A 15507-nucleotide genomic window follows, 5' to 3' on the forward strand; every position below is an offset into this window, starting at 1 on the left:
ACAGGTCTCCTCTCTTATATAGGAAGGGCTTGCCCACTTCTAGAATTAGGATCATTTAGAGTTCTTGGCATCCTCAGCTCATGGTGAGTTATTACAAATTTCCAATTTTGCATCTTATTCAATCTCTTCCTATTGTCACAACTTCCTATATGTTAACTGGAAGCAAAAGACTTTGCCTCTTATTCCTTTGTAAAAATGTTTACTACATTTTATTATCAGTGAATAAAATGCTAAAACTTTGTGTAGAAAATATTTGGATAATGTGTAAAATACAAAAGATAGGGGGAAAATCTCCTGAATTCCTGCCAACCAAAAACAAGCATTGTATTTTGTGTATTTCTTTCCATTCTGTCTCTATGAAGCATTTTCTATTGTTTTGAACATCAAATTCTTAATATACATTCAACTTTATTACTTGATTCTTTTTTCTGTTAACTGTATAACAAAGGAACTTCCTAAGGCCAAAAACTCTTTACAAAAAAATTTATATAAGCTTATTTAACCTTCTCTGGAAGGTGCTTCACTGAAAACTTATATTCTTCAGAATATTCACTATAATAATTAGTGGTTCAAGGAACATTTTGTCCGTTCAATTCCCCCCAGTCCAAATCTTTTACTTGAATCTTAGAAGTAACATTAGTAGATCAAAGGTTATGACCACTTTGAAGTTTTTTTCATATATTTTGCCACATTGCTTTCCAGAAGTTCATTTAGCCTTTAGAGTATTATGTGGTAATTTTTAGAGTATACTACTATTTTAAATACAGTACTCTCAAAGATTATGGCCTATCAGAAGAGTTCCTTCCTATCTTTTTACTAATAGTAAGTGTCTCATTTTGTTAAGCCAACAATAAGGAAATTATTTAAGGAACAAAACAATAGATGTGTAAAATATCTTCAATTTATTTCCCCCAATAAATATATTTATTCTCAATGCACACTCTTTTGTTTCTTATTTGTTGTTCCTTATACAAAAGCTCTCCTTCTAACCATTAAGAATTAATGACTCATAAATAAGTAATATCACTTTGCTCTAGAGTATATCGAAACTTCAGGACATATCCAGTTTTCTTAGTAGGGGATATTTAGTATTCTTAAGTTTTCTCAAATTATTGTGTAAGGGTTGTAAGCAATATAAAACACTTTATATTTTTAATTAAGGAAGTATAATTATGCTAACAAAATTCATCAAATCTTTGAGTTATTTTTTTAAGTTTATGTTTTATTTATTTTGAGAGAGAGAGCAAGCAGGGAGGGACAGAGAGAGAGGGAGACAGAATCCCAAGCAGGCTCCCCATCGTCAGTGTAGAGCCTGATGCAGGGCTTGAACTCATGAACAATGAGATCATGCCCTGAGCCAAAATCAAGAGTTGGATGCTTAACTGACTGAGCCACCCAGGCACTCCTCAATTAATTTTTAGATCATTTTCACATGAACTAGTACATAGTTGGGTGTATTACTATCCTAGGCTACTTTGATTGTTGGAATACACAGTAATCACAAAGAGTGGTTCTAAGATTAGAGTTCAGTGTAAATAAAACCATGATTTAACTGAATGGCTGTTTAAAAGTCATGGAAGACTTGCATCATCATTTAATGCACAAATAAATTCATCACAGTAAATACTGTTTACTTCTGTCAATGAAATTAAAATTATTTTGAAGCATTTTATATGAACTCATTGTTAGCTTCAGCTCCATAGTGGAATCCATCATCTTCTCACGTTGAGTAATGTCAACAATGAAATATAAAGCTGAAGGTCTTTCAACAACTTACTAGAGAGTTCATTAAGGTGGTAGCACTTTAGGTCAGTAAAGAAGAAAGCTAAGAAAGGAATTTCTATTAGTGCGAAATCAAAGACATCTTCAACTCACCACTTCCCTTCCTGCTCTCCCTGTTCACCCCCCACACTGACTAAAAAAAAAAATTAAGCATTAGGAAAAAGGTCTAATGCTGGCAGTTCATGTATTGGAGACTGTTCTCAGGTCCCCATAGAAATCATTTATACATCCATTTATCATATTCACTCCTAACATCATATGCATATACAGCAAGAATTTTACTTATGTGGGTTGAGTGATGGGAATTAAACATGATTTTTAAAGCCTATGTATCACGTAAAAGTGATTATCTAGAAGTTTCCAAAGTTTATATATAATAGCTATACCGCAAACAGTACTGATGAGAAATTTGGAGATCAGGATTCCACTTTAGATCCCATCATCAGCGAGCTGGGTCACGCTAACACCCCAAATCTCTGCTTCTGAGCTGACTCATGTGTAAAATTAAGGTGTCATCTGGAAGACCTATAGATGCCCCTTGCTGCTCCTTAATTCTACAACTCTAATCTTACAAATACTAATGAAACCACCTATGGTTAATCTTATGAAATGAAAAATATATCTTTTAAATACAAATCTCCTTCAGGAATATAGAGTGAAATGAGAAGGAGTCATACACAGGTAACAAAAAGGAAATCATGAATCCTGTTGCTGAATACCTATCTCAATTTTTATGTATAATATAATGTAATATAGCATAGTACAATATAATATAAACATAATGTACACACACTGACACATATTTATTAGTATATACGCCTATATCTCAGCCAGACAACATTAACCTAAAGTAAATACAGAATGTTTCAGGTCCCACACCTTTCCTTAACCAGATATCTAAAAGATTCTAACCTCACTTTTATCTTTTATAATCTTTATGTCCCAGAATAAAATGATTTTTACATATAGTAGTTGACAATCAAGAACTGCATAAAAATATTCTGTTTTCCCTTAGGGGTTTGCAAATACAAAATATATCATTACGTTTCCTTTTTTTTTTTTTTAAGTTTATTTATTTTGATAGGGTGGGAAGGGGCAGACAGAGAGAGTGAAAGAGGAAGGATCCCAAGCACACTGACGGTGCAGGGCCAGACGCAGGGGTCAAACTCACAAACCATGAGACCACAACCTGAGCCGAAATCAAGAGTCAGATGCTTAACCAACTGAGCCATCCAGGCATTCCCCCCCCCCCCATATCATTACCTTTCCTGTGCTGATATCTGGCTGCAGAAAACGAAGGCACTCTGAATAATTAGCCCATGTTTTATTTAGACTGTACATAAAATCCCACGTCCCATTGGGGTTACAGTGTCGGAAAGCAACTCCTGTAAAGACATGAAGGAAAACATTGAGATTGCCCAGTTCCCTTGGCATCCATTGGGGGGGAGGGGAGTACATTTCCATTCCAAAATAACCATTGCAGAAAAACTCAATACCTTTATGATTGAAGTCATAAATATAAGGAGGGCATGGCACAGCCAATAGTTTCCCCACTGTTCCTCTGGGCCAACAAATGAGTCCATCCCATTCTGGGAAACAATTTCCCTCTAATCAAGGAAAAAATTAAAAAGCAAATAAACAAAAATGTAATTGGAACCAGATATTAAATGCACTCAAAATACCTGCAGCAAAATGTAAAACAAATTAGTAGTTGTGCAAACAAGAATGGCATAGATGTGATGCAAATGCCCTAAGGTACAACCACCAGCTTCCTTAAAGGGCCATTAGTAAGAACACTTGATTTGCATACATTAAACATATTTTAGTGATTCCACAATATATGAGTTATAGCAATTAATACAGAAGAAACATTGGAATTCATTGTGAAAAACCTCTGTAGTAAATTCTATGATAGTTGTAGCTACATTGTTTTACTCTAAATTTTTTTAAAAAACTGATGTTAAAAAATATATATGAAACAGATTGAGCTTCACAGATACGCTCCAAGATTTGGGTTTGCCTTTTTACCAGTGATCCTTTTTTTCTTTTTTACCAATAATTCTAGAAATTTGTTTAAGTCTAACACTTATCTCTTTCTTTAAATGCACTCACAAAATTTACTCTCCTCAAGAATCAAGTATAAAGATACAGAGTCGGGGGGACTGAATGGACAAAGTACATCCAGAGTGCAATCACTTCTCACAACCTCCATTGCCACACCTGTGGTCTATGCTTGTCAGGCCATGATATTTCCATTTTAAAACTTGGAAATTCCTGGGGCACCTGGGTGACTCAGTCAGTTAAGCATCCAACTCTTGATTTTGGTTCAGGTCATGATCTCACAGTTCATGAGACCAAGTTCTAGGTCAGTCTCTGTGCTTACAGCGAGGAGCCTGTTTGGGATTCTCTCTCTCCCTCTTTTTCTGCCCCCCTCCCCCATCTCTCTCTCTCTCAAAATAAATAAATAAACTTAACAAAATAAAATAAAATGAAATTTGGAGACTCCAACTTTCTCTTTTCAGTGCTATAATTACCCATGATGCAATATAACCACATGTTAGTGAAGTCAAACTGGGATCAATAATATTTGGAGTTTTGTTTTTAACTACTTGAATCATTTTATAACTAGGTAGTTGCATTTCCATTTCCATTTATTTCACAGACATGAGGAAAATGTTTATTTTCTTTCTATTACAAAATGTTTTTCATAAATAAAGCAGAGAACATTATATATCTACATCACCTAGAAATGACACTTGCTAATAATTTACCATATTTATTTCATGTAACTTATTTTTCTCTGCGGTATTTTAAAGGAAATTGCAGACAGCGTAATAGCTAATATTTTAATATGAATCTCTCAACTTAAGTAGAATTTAACAATGGAAATTTCTTAAATTAACTAGTGAATTCAAAGTGCCATTTTAGTTTTTTACACATAAATTGAAGACATTTTTCATTGAAGTGTATATCTGGCTTCCAGATTCCATTCTTCCTCTCCTTTCACTTAGTCACACAATAGGCCCAAATCTCCCCCAAAGGCTTCCCATCTCACTCCCAGCAAAAGCCAAGTCCTTATAATGTTCAAAAGCCCCTGCAAGCTCCCAGTATTTATTTATCGCAGCCAAGGTCCTCCTGCCCTCCTTCCACTTCAATTCCCCCATGGCCTCACCACTTATCCCCCTCTGTCCTACAGACTTTTACTCACATGGTCACTCCTGAGTAACTTTTCCCCATTTAGAATTACATTTAACACACTTCTTTTCCCCTTTCCTGCTCTATTTTTACCTGAGCTTTCATTGCTTTCCAATATTAAGTGTTATTTTATTATTGGTTTCTGAAACCACAGGGACCCTGAAGGCAGGGAATTCTGTCTTTGGTCCCTGCATTAGCCACCCGGCACTGGACCGGCACTTGACAATGTCAGTCAATGCCAACACTCTGTGTTCTTCAGGACCCCTCTCCATCATCTGTGTGGGAACTTCCAAGAAGAGAACATATCTTCCATTTCAAAATGAGATTACTCTCAATGAGTGCTGTATTCATTTTTCTATTGCTACCGAAATAAATTACCACAAGGGTAATGGCTTCAAATAACCCAAACTTATTATCTCGCTATTTCTTTATGTCAGAAATCCAGTGAGTACACCTAGGACTGAGTTTCCCCCTTCCTTTCTGGCTGTCAAGTTCTAGAAGTAACCTGCATTCCTTGGTCATGACCCCCTTCCTCCATCTTCAAAGTCAGGAGGCAGGTCAAACTCTTCTCACATTTCAAGTATCTCCTCCATTCTCCTTCTCCCTTACTGATGTGCCCACCTTCTTCTGCCACTTTGAAGAACCATGAGATTACATTGAACACATCCAGATAATCCAGGATAATCTCCTTATTTGGGGGGACCCTTATTCTGCTACCACAGGTACTATCCATTAGAACCCTCTCAATTTTTTAGTTATCAATTCCACTAACTGTAGCTGAGAAATTTTGTTCTAGCTAATGTTGATGATGTCAGGTTGTTTGTTTGTTCAGTTTTGAAGAGTCATGCAAACACTGATCTGTACAGAAAAGAATCCAGCATAAACCTGAAATTAACTTCTTAGTGTCCTCCATAGCACATGGAAACGAATAACTTGATTTGCTTTGGGGATTGATGAAGCAAGAAGAAAAAGAAAATGTCTTCCCTCGCCCACACTCTTTCTATAGAAGAGAAAGTTTTCTTGGAAACAGCCTCACCTTGCTCACATAATCAAAGCCTGGGCTTTACATAACACAAGTAAACCAGGAACCCATCGCACTGGCTCCTACTTCTGAGGCACAGTTTCCCCAGCTTCTTTTCACCATTACCTGCATTTTCTTCTTCTTTCTTATTTAAGCAGAGGGCAATGAATCAATCTCTTTCATCAGCTTTATCCTAAGCACTCTTCTGTATTTTGATAGCATTCCACATGGCTTCCCATCCATTCACTTGTCTTTAATAAGTCATGCATCCTTACTTATCTGGACTGTCCGATCCTTTACCAGATACCTTTTGTGCAATCTACATAAACCAGACCTGAACAAACATTCTTGTGCCTTCTCATGTTCTGGTAACTAGTTGTCCCTATAGATTGTATTCTGTGATTTTATTTGGTATTTTTTAGCAAGAGTTAGTCACATTATGGAATAAAGGCTTAATATAAGTTTAAAATTCAATGACCAGTTTATTCTATAATTATGTAGCTTTTAAACTGCTATGGAGACAAATCTGTTGACATTTTCCTCATGCTCTAAAGAGGACACTTTTCTAGTTCTCTATAAGATACCACCTGACACACATACACATATACCCCCCAAAATTCAGAAAACCAACATTCCCCAAATATAATGTTTCTGTAGATTGTGTTCATCTCTCAGGCGGCCTTTTGACAAACAGAATACTAAATATTCACAAAGGTTGGAAGGATTGGGGAGGCCATGACCTCACAAAGATATTACAGAGATCTTAATTAACATCTACTCTTTGATCATGTTACATTTCATATGAGTAAATACTTTCATTAATTAGCAAGAAACTAATTAATTGTCTGATGACTCACCAATCTCCCTTTACAAATTAACACCATTAATTACATTCCTTGTAATCTTTTGTGTAGGCCAGGACAAACTATTTATTAGTGAAGCTCCTCAAACTGTGATATTTACACAGAACAATCTAAAATCTGGAGACTCTAACTTTGTCTCTTTTCAGTTCTACAGTTACCCATAACACAATATAATCACACATTTGTGAAGTCGAACTGGGACCATTAATATTTTGAGTTTTGCTTTTAACTACTTGAATCATTTTATAACTAGGTATATTTGCTTTTCCTTTTCTCTCATAGACATGAGGAAAATGTTTTATTTTTATTACAAAATTTTTTTCATAAATAAAACAGAGAATATTACATATGTACACATCACCTAGAATTGACACTTGTTCATATTTTACCATATTCATTTCATCGAATTTATTTTTCACTGTGGGTGTTTTAAAGTGAATTGCAGACAGCATAACACCTCGCTCCTAAATATTTTGATATGCATCTCTAAACTTTAAAAGAATTTAAAAATGGAAATTTTTTAAATTAGCCAGTGGATTCAAAATGTCATTCTAGTGTTTTACAGACAAATTGAAGAAATTTTGAGTCAATTTACATATAATTACACATAATCTTTTACCAAAAGGGCAATCCAAGTTTGACCAGATTTAATTCTATCCTATTTGTATGGGAAAAGGTCTCAAAGAAAGTGTCTTTTCTCTTTCCATATTTATTCATCTACATGTCTCACACCTTCAGAAATTTTAGGTGTTACGTAAGTTTATATCCAGATCATTTATTTTTTTTTTTATGTGTCACTCATGTGATATGTGACTAATTCATACTTGCTCGCCTTTGTCCATCCTATTCCCTGTGGCAGGAATGTCTTTTTACTATCCTCCTCTACACATCTAATTCTTACTCCTTTACTCTTAAGATGGGATGATTATTCCTCCAGGAAGCCTCCTCCAATCCATTCCCAATCAATTACAATCCTTTTTCACTGGTTCCGTAGTTGGGATATTTCTGTTGTTAACCTCACACACCGTACTGCAGGACGTCTACCTCCCGCGCTAGGTCATCATCTCATGGCGCCCAGACAGAATCAGTTCATTCTTTCCAGTGCTGACCACAGAAGCAATACGCAGTGGACACGTAATATATTTGTCAAACTGTTAAAGGGACACTGAAGATGACAATGTTGGACTAGCTAGTCTCTATCTTCCAGCTCAAAACTTCATGAGACTCCATAGAAAATAGCTCATTGAGCCTTCATACATAATAATCTTTACAAATCCCTTCATAGTGATGTCGCTCCTTGTTAGCGGCCCTCATGTTTGAGATCAGAATCAGTGTTCTTCACGGGTGGCATGAGTGAATCTCTTTTTTGACACTTTTAGTGTCAGAGAGCTCCTTCCTAATTCAAGGCACCTACAAAAACTGGATTAGTACAAAAACTTGCTTTCTTAAAACACAGTTTTGCTTGCTAGAAATGAATGGAATAAAGCTCAGGCCAAAAATTATCCCATAGGCTCAGGGGGCACTCCAATGGGGGCTTTACCCGGGTGGTTTCTACTGACTTGTTGGCTTAGAGCTTGGATTATGATTGTGTTCAGGTAACAAAAGATGAGCCTGAAGCCTGATGCAGTCAGGAAACCCCTGGATAAGTTCAGGATCTCCCCAAAAATGACCCCCTTAGTGAGTGAACAAGAAACAAAGCTATCCTTCAGAAAGAGATTGGCTTGTTTCACTCCTGGCTCCATTTAGAGAAAGAATAGAAAACTATTAAAAAAAAAAAAAAAAAGAATAGTAAACTATGGGAAAAAGTCTTCTCTGAAAATTTCTAAGCACAAGGTCACATTCATGTGTGGCCTAAATTTAGTTTAAAATAGATGTAGGCAGGTCAATAGGTACCTCACAGAAGCAAACAGAAATTGTCTCTGGAAAAATGTGCTTTAAATGGAGACCCCAAGAGTTTTTTGTCATAAATCATTAGACACACAGGAACTTACCACCATGTATGATAATACACATTGACAAGCAAAGTCTATGGATATTAGAATTATCAAATGCAGAATATAAAATATGTTTAAGAAAAAAAGAAGTTGAAAAGTTATTGAAGATAAAAAAACACTATCAAAATTAAATATGAAGATTCTACAATGTGAAAAATGGATAATCAAAATTAACCTAGTAGATGGACTAAACAGCCATTAGACAAAGGTGAACAAAGAGTTAGCATACTGGAAAATATATTTGAAGAAATTACCAAAATAACAGTAGAGAAACAAACAAAAAAAAAGAAAATATATACGACATGAAGACACAAAGAGTAGCATAAGAAGGTCCTACATTTGTCTCATTAAAGTTCCAGATGGACAGAATAGAAGAATGGGGGAGAGCAAAGTTTCAAAGACAAAATAGCAAAACATTCCCACCACTGAGTAAAGACACAGATCTTTAGCCCCCAGAAATCAAATGAATCCATACGTAGATACAGAATAAAACGGTAGAACATCAGAGTCAAATTGAAGCTCTTAAAAGGAGCCAGAGAGAAAAAGCAAACCATCAGCAAAGACCAAAAACTGATTTGTCACCATTAACAGTGGAAGCTAGGGGGAAAATGAAGTAGTATTCACGGGCTAAAAGTAAACAATTCTCAACCAAGGGTCATATGTCCAGAAAAACTGTAGCTTTGAAGACTGAGACAAAAATAAACACCTTTTCAGACAAACACTGAGAGCATTTGCTGCAAGCAAGTTCTAACATAAAAAAATCTGTAAGACATATTTCGGCTTGAACAAAAGTTATAATATACAATTAAAATAAAACCATATGATTTTACTAACATAAAATTATATGACAGTAGCATACAATTTGGAAGCAATTAAAGTATTTCAAATTGCATATATTATTCAAGCAGGAGAAGTTATTGATAAACTTTAAACTTTCTTAAATATTTGGAGACTAGAATGAAGTAGATCAAACCAGACATTTCACAATAGGGCATAGCTTTAAAGACATTATCTGCTGCATTCAGAATGTTGGGAATTTAGGAAAATTCAGTAAATAGCACCTCCCTTTTTTTTAAAAAAAAAATCCTTAAACATATTCAGCTATTAAGGCAAGGCATTTTCCCATACAAAACATTGTAATTTTCCCACTCCTCCAAAGATTCCAATAAATAGCTTTTTCAATGGCCCCAGTGAAAACTATGAGTGACCATCAGGCCACAAGGACCACCACAAGCCACAGGTCCCATAAAGCTGTGACAGTAGAGCAATCCAAGAACATCAATGCCACCACGAGCTCATCTGTAGTGTTGTAGTTCTGTTTTTTTTTTAGCGTCCCACTTGAGTTTGGAACTAATGGAGAAATTGCATAAAGAGTCAGGCCGATGGAAATTAAATAATCATTTCACTAAGAAGAAAAAAATCTTTTGAGAACAGGGCCTGGGTACACACAAAAGGGCCTGCTTCTTTGTTCTTCTGATATTTATACATACTACCTAAAACTGCAAGCAATACCCACCAGCAGAGCCTGTCCCTCCAAGCTTACTACCTGGTGAAGGGCAAACCAGCATGCATGCTCTCTGCAGGCAAACAGATCCCAAAGAGAGGCCTGAGAAAGGAAGTGATGTGCACGTGCTCAGAGGCTATTCTGAAATTCAGAAATCAGGCAAGTCATTCTGTCTATTGGGAGGGAAGAGCTTGTAGTGAAGGAGACAAAAAGAGCATGATTCTGCTACCATGACCTTCCGCATAGAAACACACAATGACTGATGAGGAACTCCCTACCACCAACTTAGGAGGGCAATTTGAATTCTCTGTGAGGACTGGGGTAGGGACACAGCGAGACACAATTTTTTCAGCACCTTTACCTCCTCCCTGGGGCTGAGCTGTGATGTTGAGCTCACATTGTACTTTAGCTTTCAGTACAAGGACGATCTGCTCCTCCATGGTAATGGTGCCACCAGCATCCAGCTGTAGAAATGAACAAAATACAAACAGAAAAACATTCCCATTACATTATTTTTAAGCCATGATATAACCTTTCATCATTTACCTTCTAATACAATTGAAAATTAAAGTTTTGACATCCAGCTATCTGAAACAATCTTTTATCTGAATCAAACTTTGCACGAGATATCTTTCACCAGATACACTGATACCCATTCCCACCCTGAAACATGCTTCTAACATACAAGTGAATAAAGAATTCTTATTGGATGAGGTCACCTAGATATGGCTTTATTTAACACCACAAATATTTATTTAAACATATTTATTTATTTACTAGAGAGGAAGCTCTACTATTGGAAAACCTTGTTTCAATGAAATGTATTTTAAATATGATCAAATATTCATAATTGTTCGGACCACCCATGCTTGCCACCTGAATCTGATATGTATATAAATTGTAGATCTTTATGCTGCATATCAGACTTAGTGAGAACTGAGAACTGAACATCTACATGTTCTGGAGGTGATGGACTGGTAATCCTCATATTTACCAGTAACCTTTGTTGTTCTTGCACTAACTTTAATGGGTTTGAGAACCCCCATACTTGAAGATACAAGATAATGGTGAAGATCATTTTATTAGTCAAGCTTCAATCAGAGAAGCAGAACTATAAGAGATTAGGATAGATGACAGAGAAATAGAGATAGAATAAGTACTTGCTACAAGGATTTGACTAAACAGCTGTGGGAGGTGGCTAACCCGTCTCCAGAAGGCTTTTTTGTTTTGTTTGTTTTATGGTGGGGGGGATTTTTTTGTTTGGTTTGGTTTTGTTGTTGTTGTTGTTGTTGTTGTTGTTTTGTTTTTTGTTTTTTGGTCTGATGCTGGAGCTAGAAATCTGCAGGCCAGGCCAGGCAAACAAAAAGAGAAGATGAGTGTAAAGAGATGGAGAGTAGGAACATCCTGGAACCATGAGCATGAGCTAGAAACCATGCAGACACACTGGAATCATGTGAATTCTCAGGGCCTCCAGCCTTCATGTTACAGGTGTCCCACAGAAGCCGGCATTCTCTATCATGGACCTAAACACACTTAGCCCAGGAATCAGAGAGGTCAAAGAAGGACCCAGGAAAAGATGAAGCTGCTGCAGGATTGGCTGCTATCCCTCCCCAATGAGATGAGCCAATAGAGAAGCAACAATGTATGTGAGACACAAAAGTACCAGCCTTGACCATCTGAGTGTAAAAAACAAAATGGCTGCTGCCTCACGTCTGCTCTCCAGCACTCATGAAAATATGTCTTGTGTGTCACCCTAACCAGAAACATAAAGGGAATGGGGATTCTGGGAAATGCAGTTTAATACAGCTAAGCTGCACATTAAAAAGCCACGAAAATCTGTCAGCTTGGCAGCCACACACATCCTCTTTAAACCACAACTAATTTCCAGAAAACTCAACAACAAAGTCACGCTCCATCTAACATGATACAATTCATTTGGTACCAAGAATGATTCCAAAAGAACAGAATATAGGAGCAAAAAAAATCTGTGTTTGTCATCTCTAGCCATATAACAAATTGACCCAAAACTCTGTGGCTTACAACAAACATTAACTATCTCACAGCTTGGACAAAGCTTAGCTAGGTGGTTCTGGACTCAGTCTCTTATGACGTTTCAGCCAAGACTTCAGCTACAGATGTGGTCACCTAGACTTGATTGGGACTAGAGGATCCACTTCCAAGGTGGTCTACTCACACAGCTATAAGCTGAGGGCTTACATTCCACAATGGCTGACGAGAGGAAGCATTAGTTTTTCACCCTACAGTTCTCTATGGGTGCTTAAATGTCTTTACAACATGACAATTGACTCCCAACAGATGAGTGAGTCCAGAGAGAGAGCAAGGAGAAAGCCACCGTGCCTTTTATGATCTACTCTCAGATGACACTCATGGTCATTCCCATCATATTCCATGAGCTAAATAGCAAGCCACCAAGTCTCATTCAGGGGGAGAGGAATTAATCTGTACCTTTTAAAGGGAGGCATCAAAAAATTGATAAATATATCTTTACCACAATTTTCTGCAGGTGGTCATCTATTTTCCAGAAAGAAAATACTGAGTATTGTGGGGTCNCTAGCCATATAACAAATTGACCCAAAACTGTGGCTTACAACAAACATTAACTATCTCACAGCTTGGGCAAAGCTTAGCTAGGTGGTTCTGGACTCAGTCTCTTATGACGTTTCNAATTCAAGTTAACATGCAGTGTTTAATTAATTAAATTTAATTAACATGCAGTGTAGTATTGGCTTCCTGAGTAGAACCCGGAAGCGATTCATCACTCACATATGACACCCAGTGCTCATCCCAACAAGTGGCCTCCTTAATGCCCATCGCCCATTTAGCCCATCTCCCCACCTACCTCCCATCCAGCAACTCTCAGTTTGTTCTCTGTCTTTAAGAGTCCCTTATGGTTTGCCTCCCTCTCTGTTTTTATCTTATTTTTCCTTCCCTTCCCCATGTTCATCTGTTTTGTTTCTCAAATTCCACATATAAGTAAAATCATATGATGTTTGTCTTTGTCTGACTTAGTTCGCTTAGCATAATACTCTAATTCCATTCACATCATTGCCAATGGCAAGATTTCATTCTTTTTGATCTCCAAGTAGTATCCTGTTGTGTATATATATATAGAGAGAGATATAGATATAGATATATATACCACATCTCCTTTATCCATTCATCTGAAGTCAAATGAGATGAAAAATCTATCAANTCTGTTGTGTATATATATAGAGAGAGAGATATAGATATAGATATAGATATATATACCACATCTCCTTTATCCATTCATCTGAAGTCAAATGAGATGAAAAATCTATCAATTTACATAAGTGACAAATTCCCAATAATACAATCGTTTGCAAACACCAAATCCTTAATTTGTGGTTGTAAATACCTGTTCTCTAGAATCAGTCCTTGAGGAAATAAGGAAAACAAACTGTTTTATGTTTTGCAATAAGACTGAACATTAGAAATAGAAAGATGTTTGCATTATTAGGCATAAAAATACTTAGATATTACTGATAATTATGATTTTAAATAACATGTGCAATGATAGATTGGAAGGTTAACTTGAAATGGAGGCTACAGAAAAATATCATAAGAATTAGTGTCAGCATCAAAACAAAGTCTTATTTCTGAAAACTATAAGTTTATTATTTCCTAACATATTTACAATACAAAGAGTTGCTCAGTGGATAGTCTGGTATATAGTTTCGGAGATTTCTGGATAATATTCATAATTCAAATCTCACATTTATTTTAATGATATTTTATGAAATGAGAGAATAAACAAAAATTAATTTTTTGGATTAGAATACACACCATAATTTAGTTATCAAGCAAACACAATGCAGATCTTGAGTTAAAAGTAGCTACACTAAAAATGAGCCATAAAAATCTCACTTATCCAAAAGGGAGAATGAAATGGAAGCCAATGAGTCATCTAAGTGAGCCTGGTAGGAAAATCAACTTCTTCCCATTCATTCCCCAGAAACAGCCAGACACCATTCACATTTTGGTTTGCTTTATTTTCTGGCTGGGTTGTTTGGTTTTTTTCCAATTCAATCATTATTTTCTTTTACTTCAATCCTAGAAAAGACTGGGTAAGCTGTGACCAACATTCAGGACTACAAATTTGATTCAGAGAAATTTGACTTCAGTTATTAAACATGAACATTGCAAATTACCCCTTATACGTTTTTACTTGAGCAAATACATTTTTTGTTTCTTTTGTGCAGATTTAGCCTTTTTATTGGGATAATCTTTTCAGGAACATAAGCATCATACAAACTATAGCTTCTACAGATGTTTTGCTCTACACATGTGGCCAATTTTACCAGGAGTAACTTTGATTTGAATGTGCTAATTCATGATATTTTAAATTGCCCTTTAGACATTCCAACTGAGGATAAGGAAATGTTTAACATCTTCTATAATGCTTTCTCTTCCTCCTTAGTTACAGATACAAGTGTTCTTCACCATAGAGAAACTCTGAAAACATAGCGTACTTAAAACAGAAGAGAAGTTTTCATGTTCAATGTCTATTACTCCAAAAGCAACAATTGGATCCAAAACAAAATGGCACATTTGGTAAAAACAAGATGTTAGTAATTTTTCCTGGGCAAGTGATCATTTACAATTTAAAACAAAACGTTGTATTTTACTGAAAGTATTTAAAGTTGTTACAGACACTGATTGGTTGAAGTTAGAATATGCAAATCTTCAAAATTTCCATATTCACATTTATTCCATCTTTAAGTAAACATGAATCCATAAATCAGATGTTTTTGAAAAGAAGCATTCTGGAACTTCCACTTCTGGCATATTGGAGTAGATATACTTTTCCCTATTTCTTTCAGTGAGTATAATTAAAACCCCTGGACATTATATATAAAATGAACATAAGATAATTCTGAAATGTGAAGAGCAGAAAGCAGACGAGCTAGGGACCTAAGATCCCAAAGCACAACACAGTGGCGAATTCTCAAGGTTTTCATTTTGCCTCATGTATTTGGGACTTGGATGTGAGAAGCTGGTGACACTGACAAACCCTCCTCCCCCCCCCAAAAAAAGCCTCCAGAAAACCATGCTCTCTGTAGCAAAGAAGGAAAGGGGGAGTTGACTAGACAGAAAACTCTTCACAAT

The 15507-nt window shown here is 36.1% G+C and overlaps 1 protein-coding gene across 1 annotated transcript in view; it reads right to left on the reverse strand.

Annotated features, from left to right (window-relative positions):
* The window catches only part of PTH2R (parathyroid hormone 2 receptor), a 59470-nt gene extending 48653 nt beyond the window's left edge, over positions 1 to 10817 (reverse strand). Inside the window, exons 1-3 of the mRNA XM_077771388.1 lie at positions 10721 to 10817; positions 3279 to 3389; positions 3046 to 3167 (exon numbers count right to left, since the gene is read on the reverse strand). Coding sequence (XP_077627514.1) covers positions 3046 to 3167; positions 3279 to 3389; positions 10721 to 10799 — 312 coding nt within the window. The 5' untranslated portion in view covers positions 10800 to 10817. The remainder of the gene's footprint in view (positions 1 to 3045; positions 3168 to 3278; positions 3390 to 10720) is intronic.
* Positions 10818 to 15507: the final 4690 nt, after the last annotated feature.

The sequence above is a fragment of the Crocuta crocuta genome, unplaced genomic scaffold (genome assembly GCF_008692635.1).
Source record: "Crocuta crocuta isolate KB4526 unplaced genomic scaffold, BGI_CrCroc_1.0 scaffold160, whole genome shotgun sequence".
NCBI classification, from domain to species: Eukaryota; Metazoa; Chordata; class Mammalia; order Carnivora; family Hyaenidae; genus Crocuta; species Crocuta crocuta.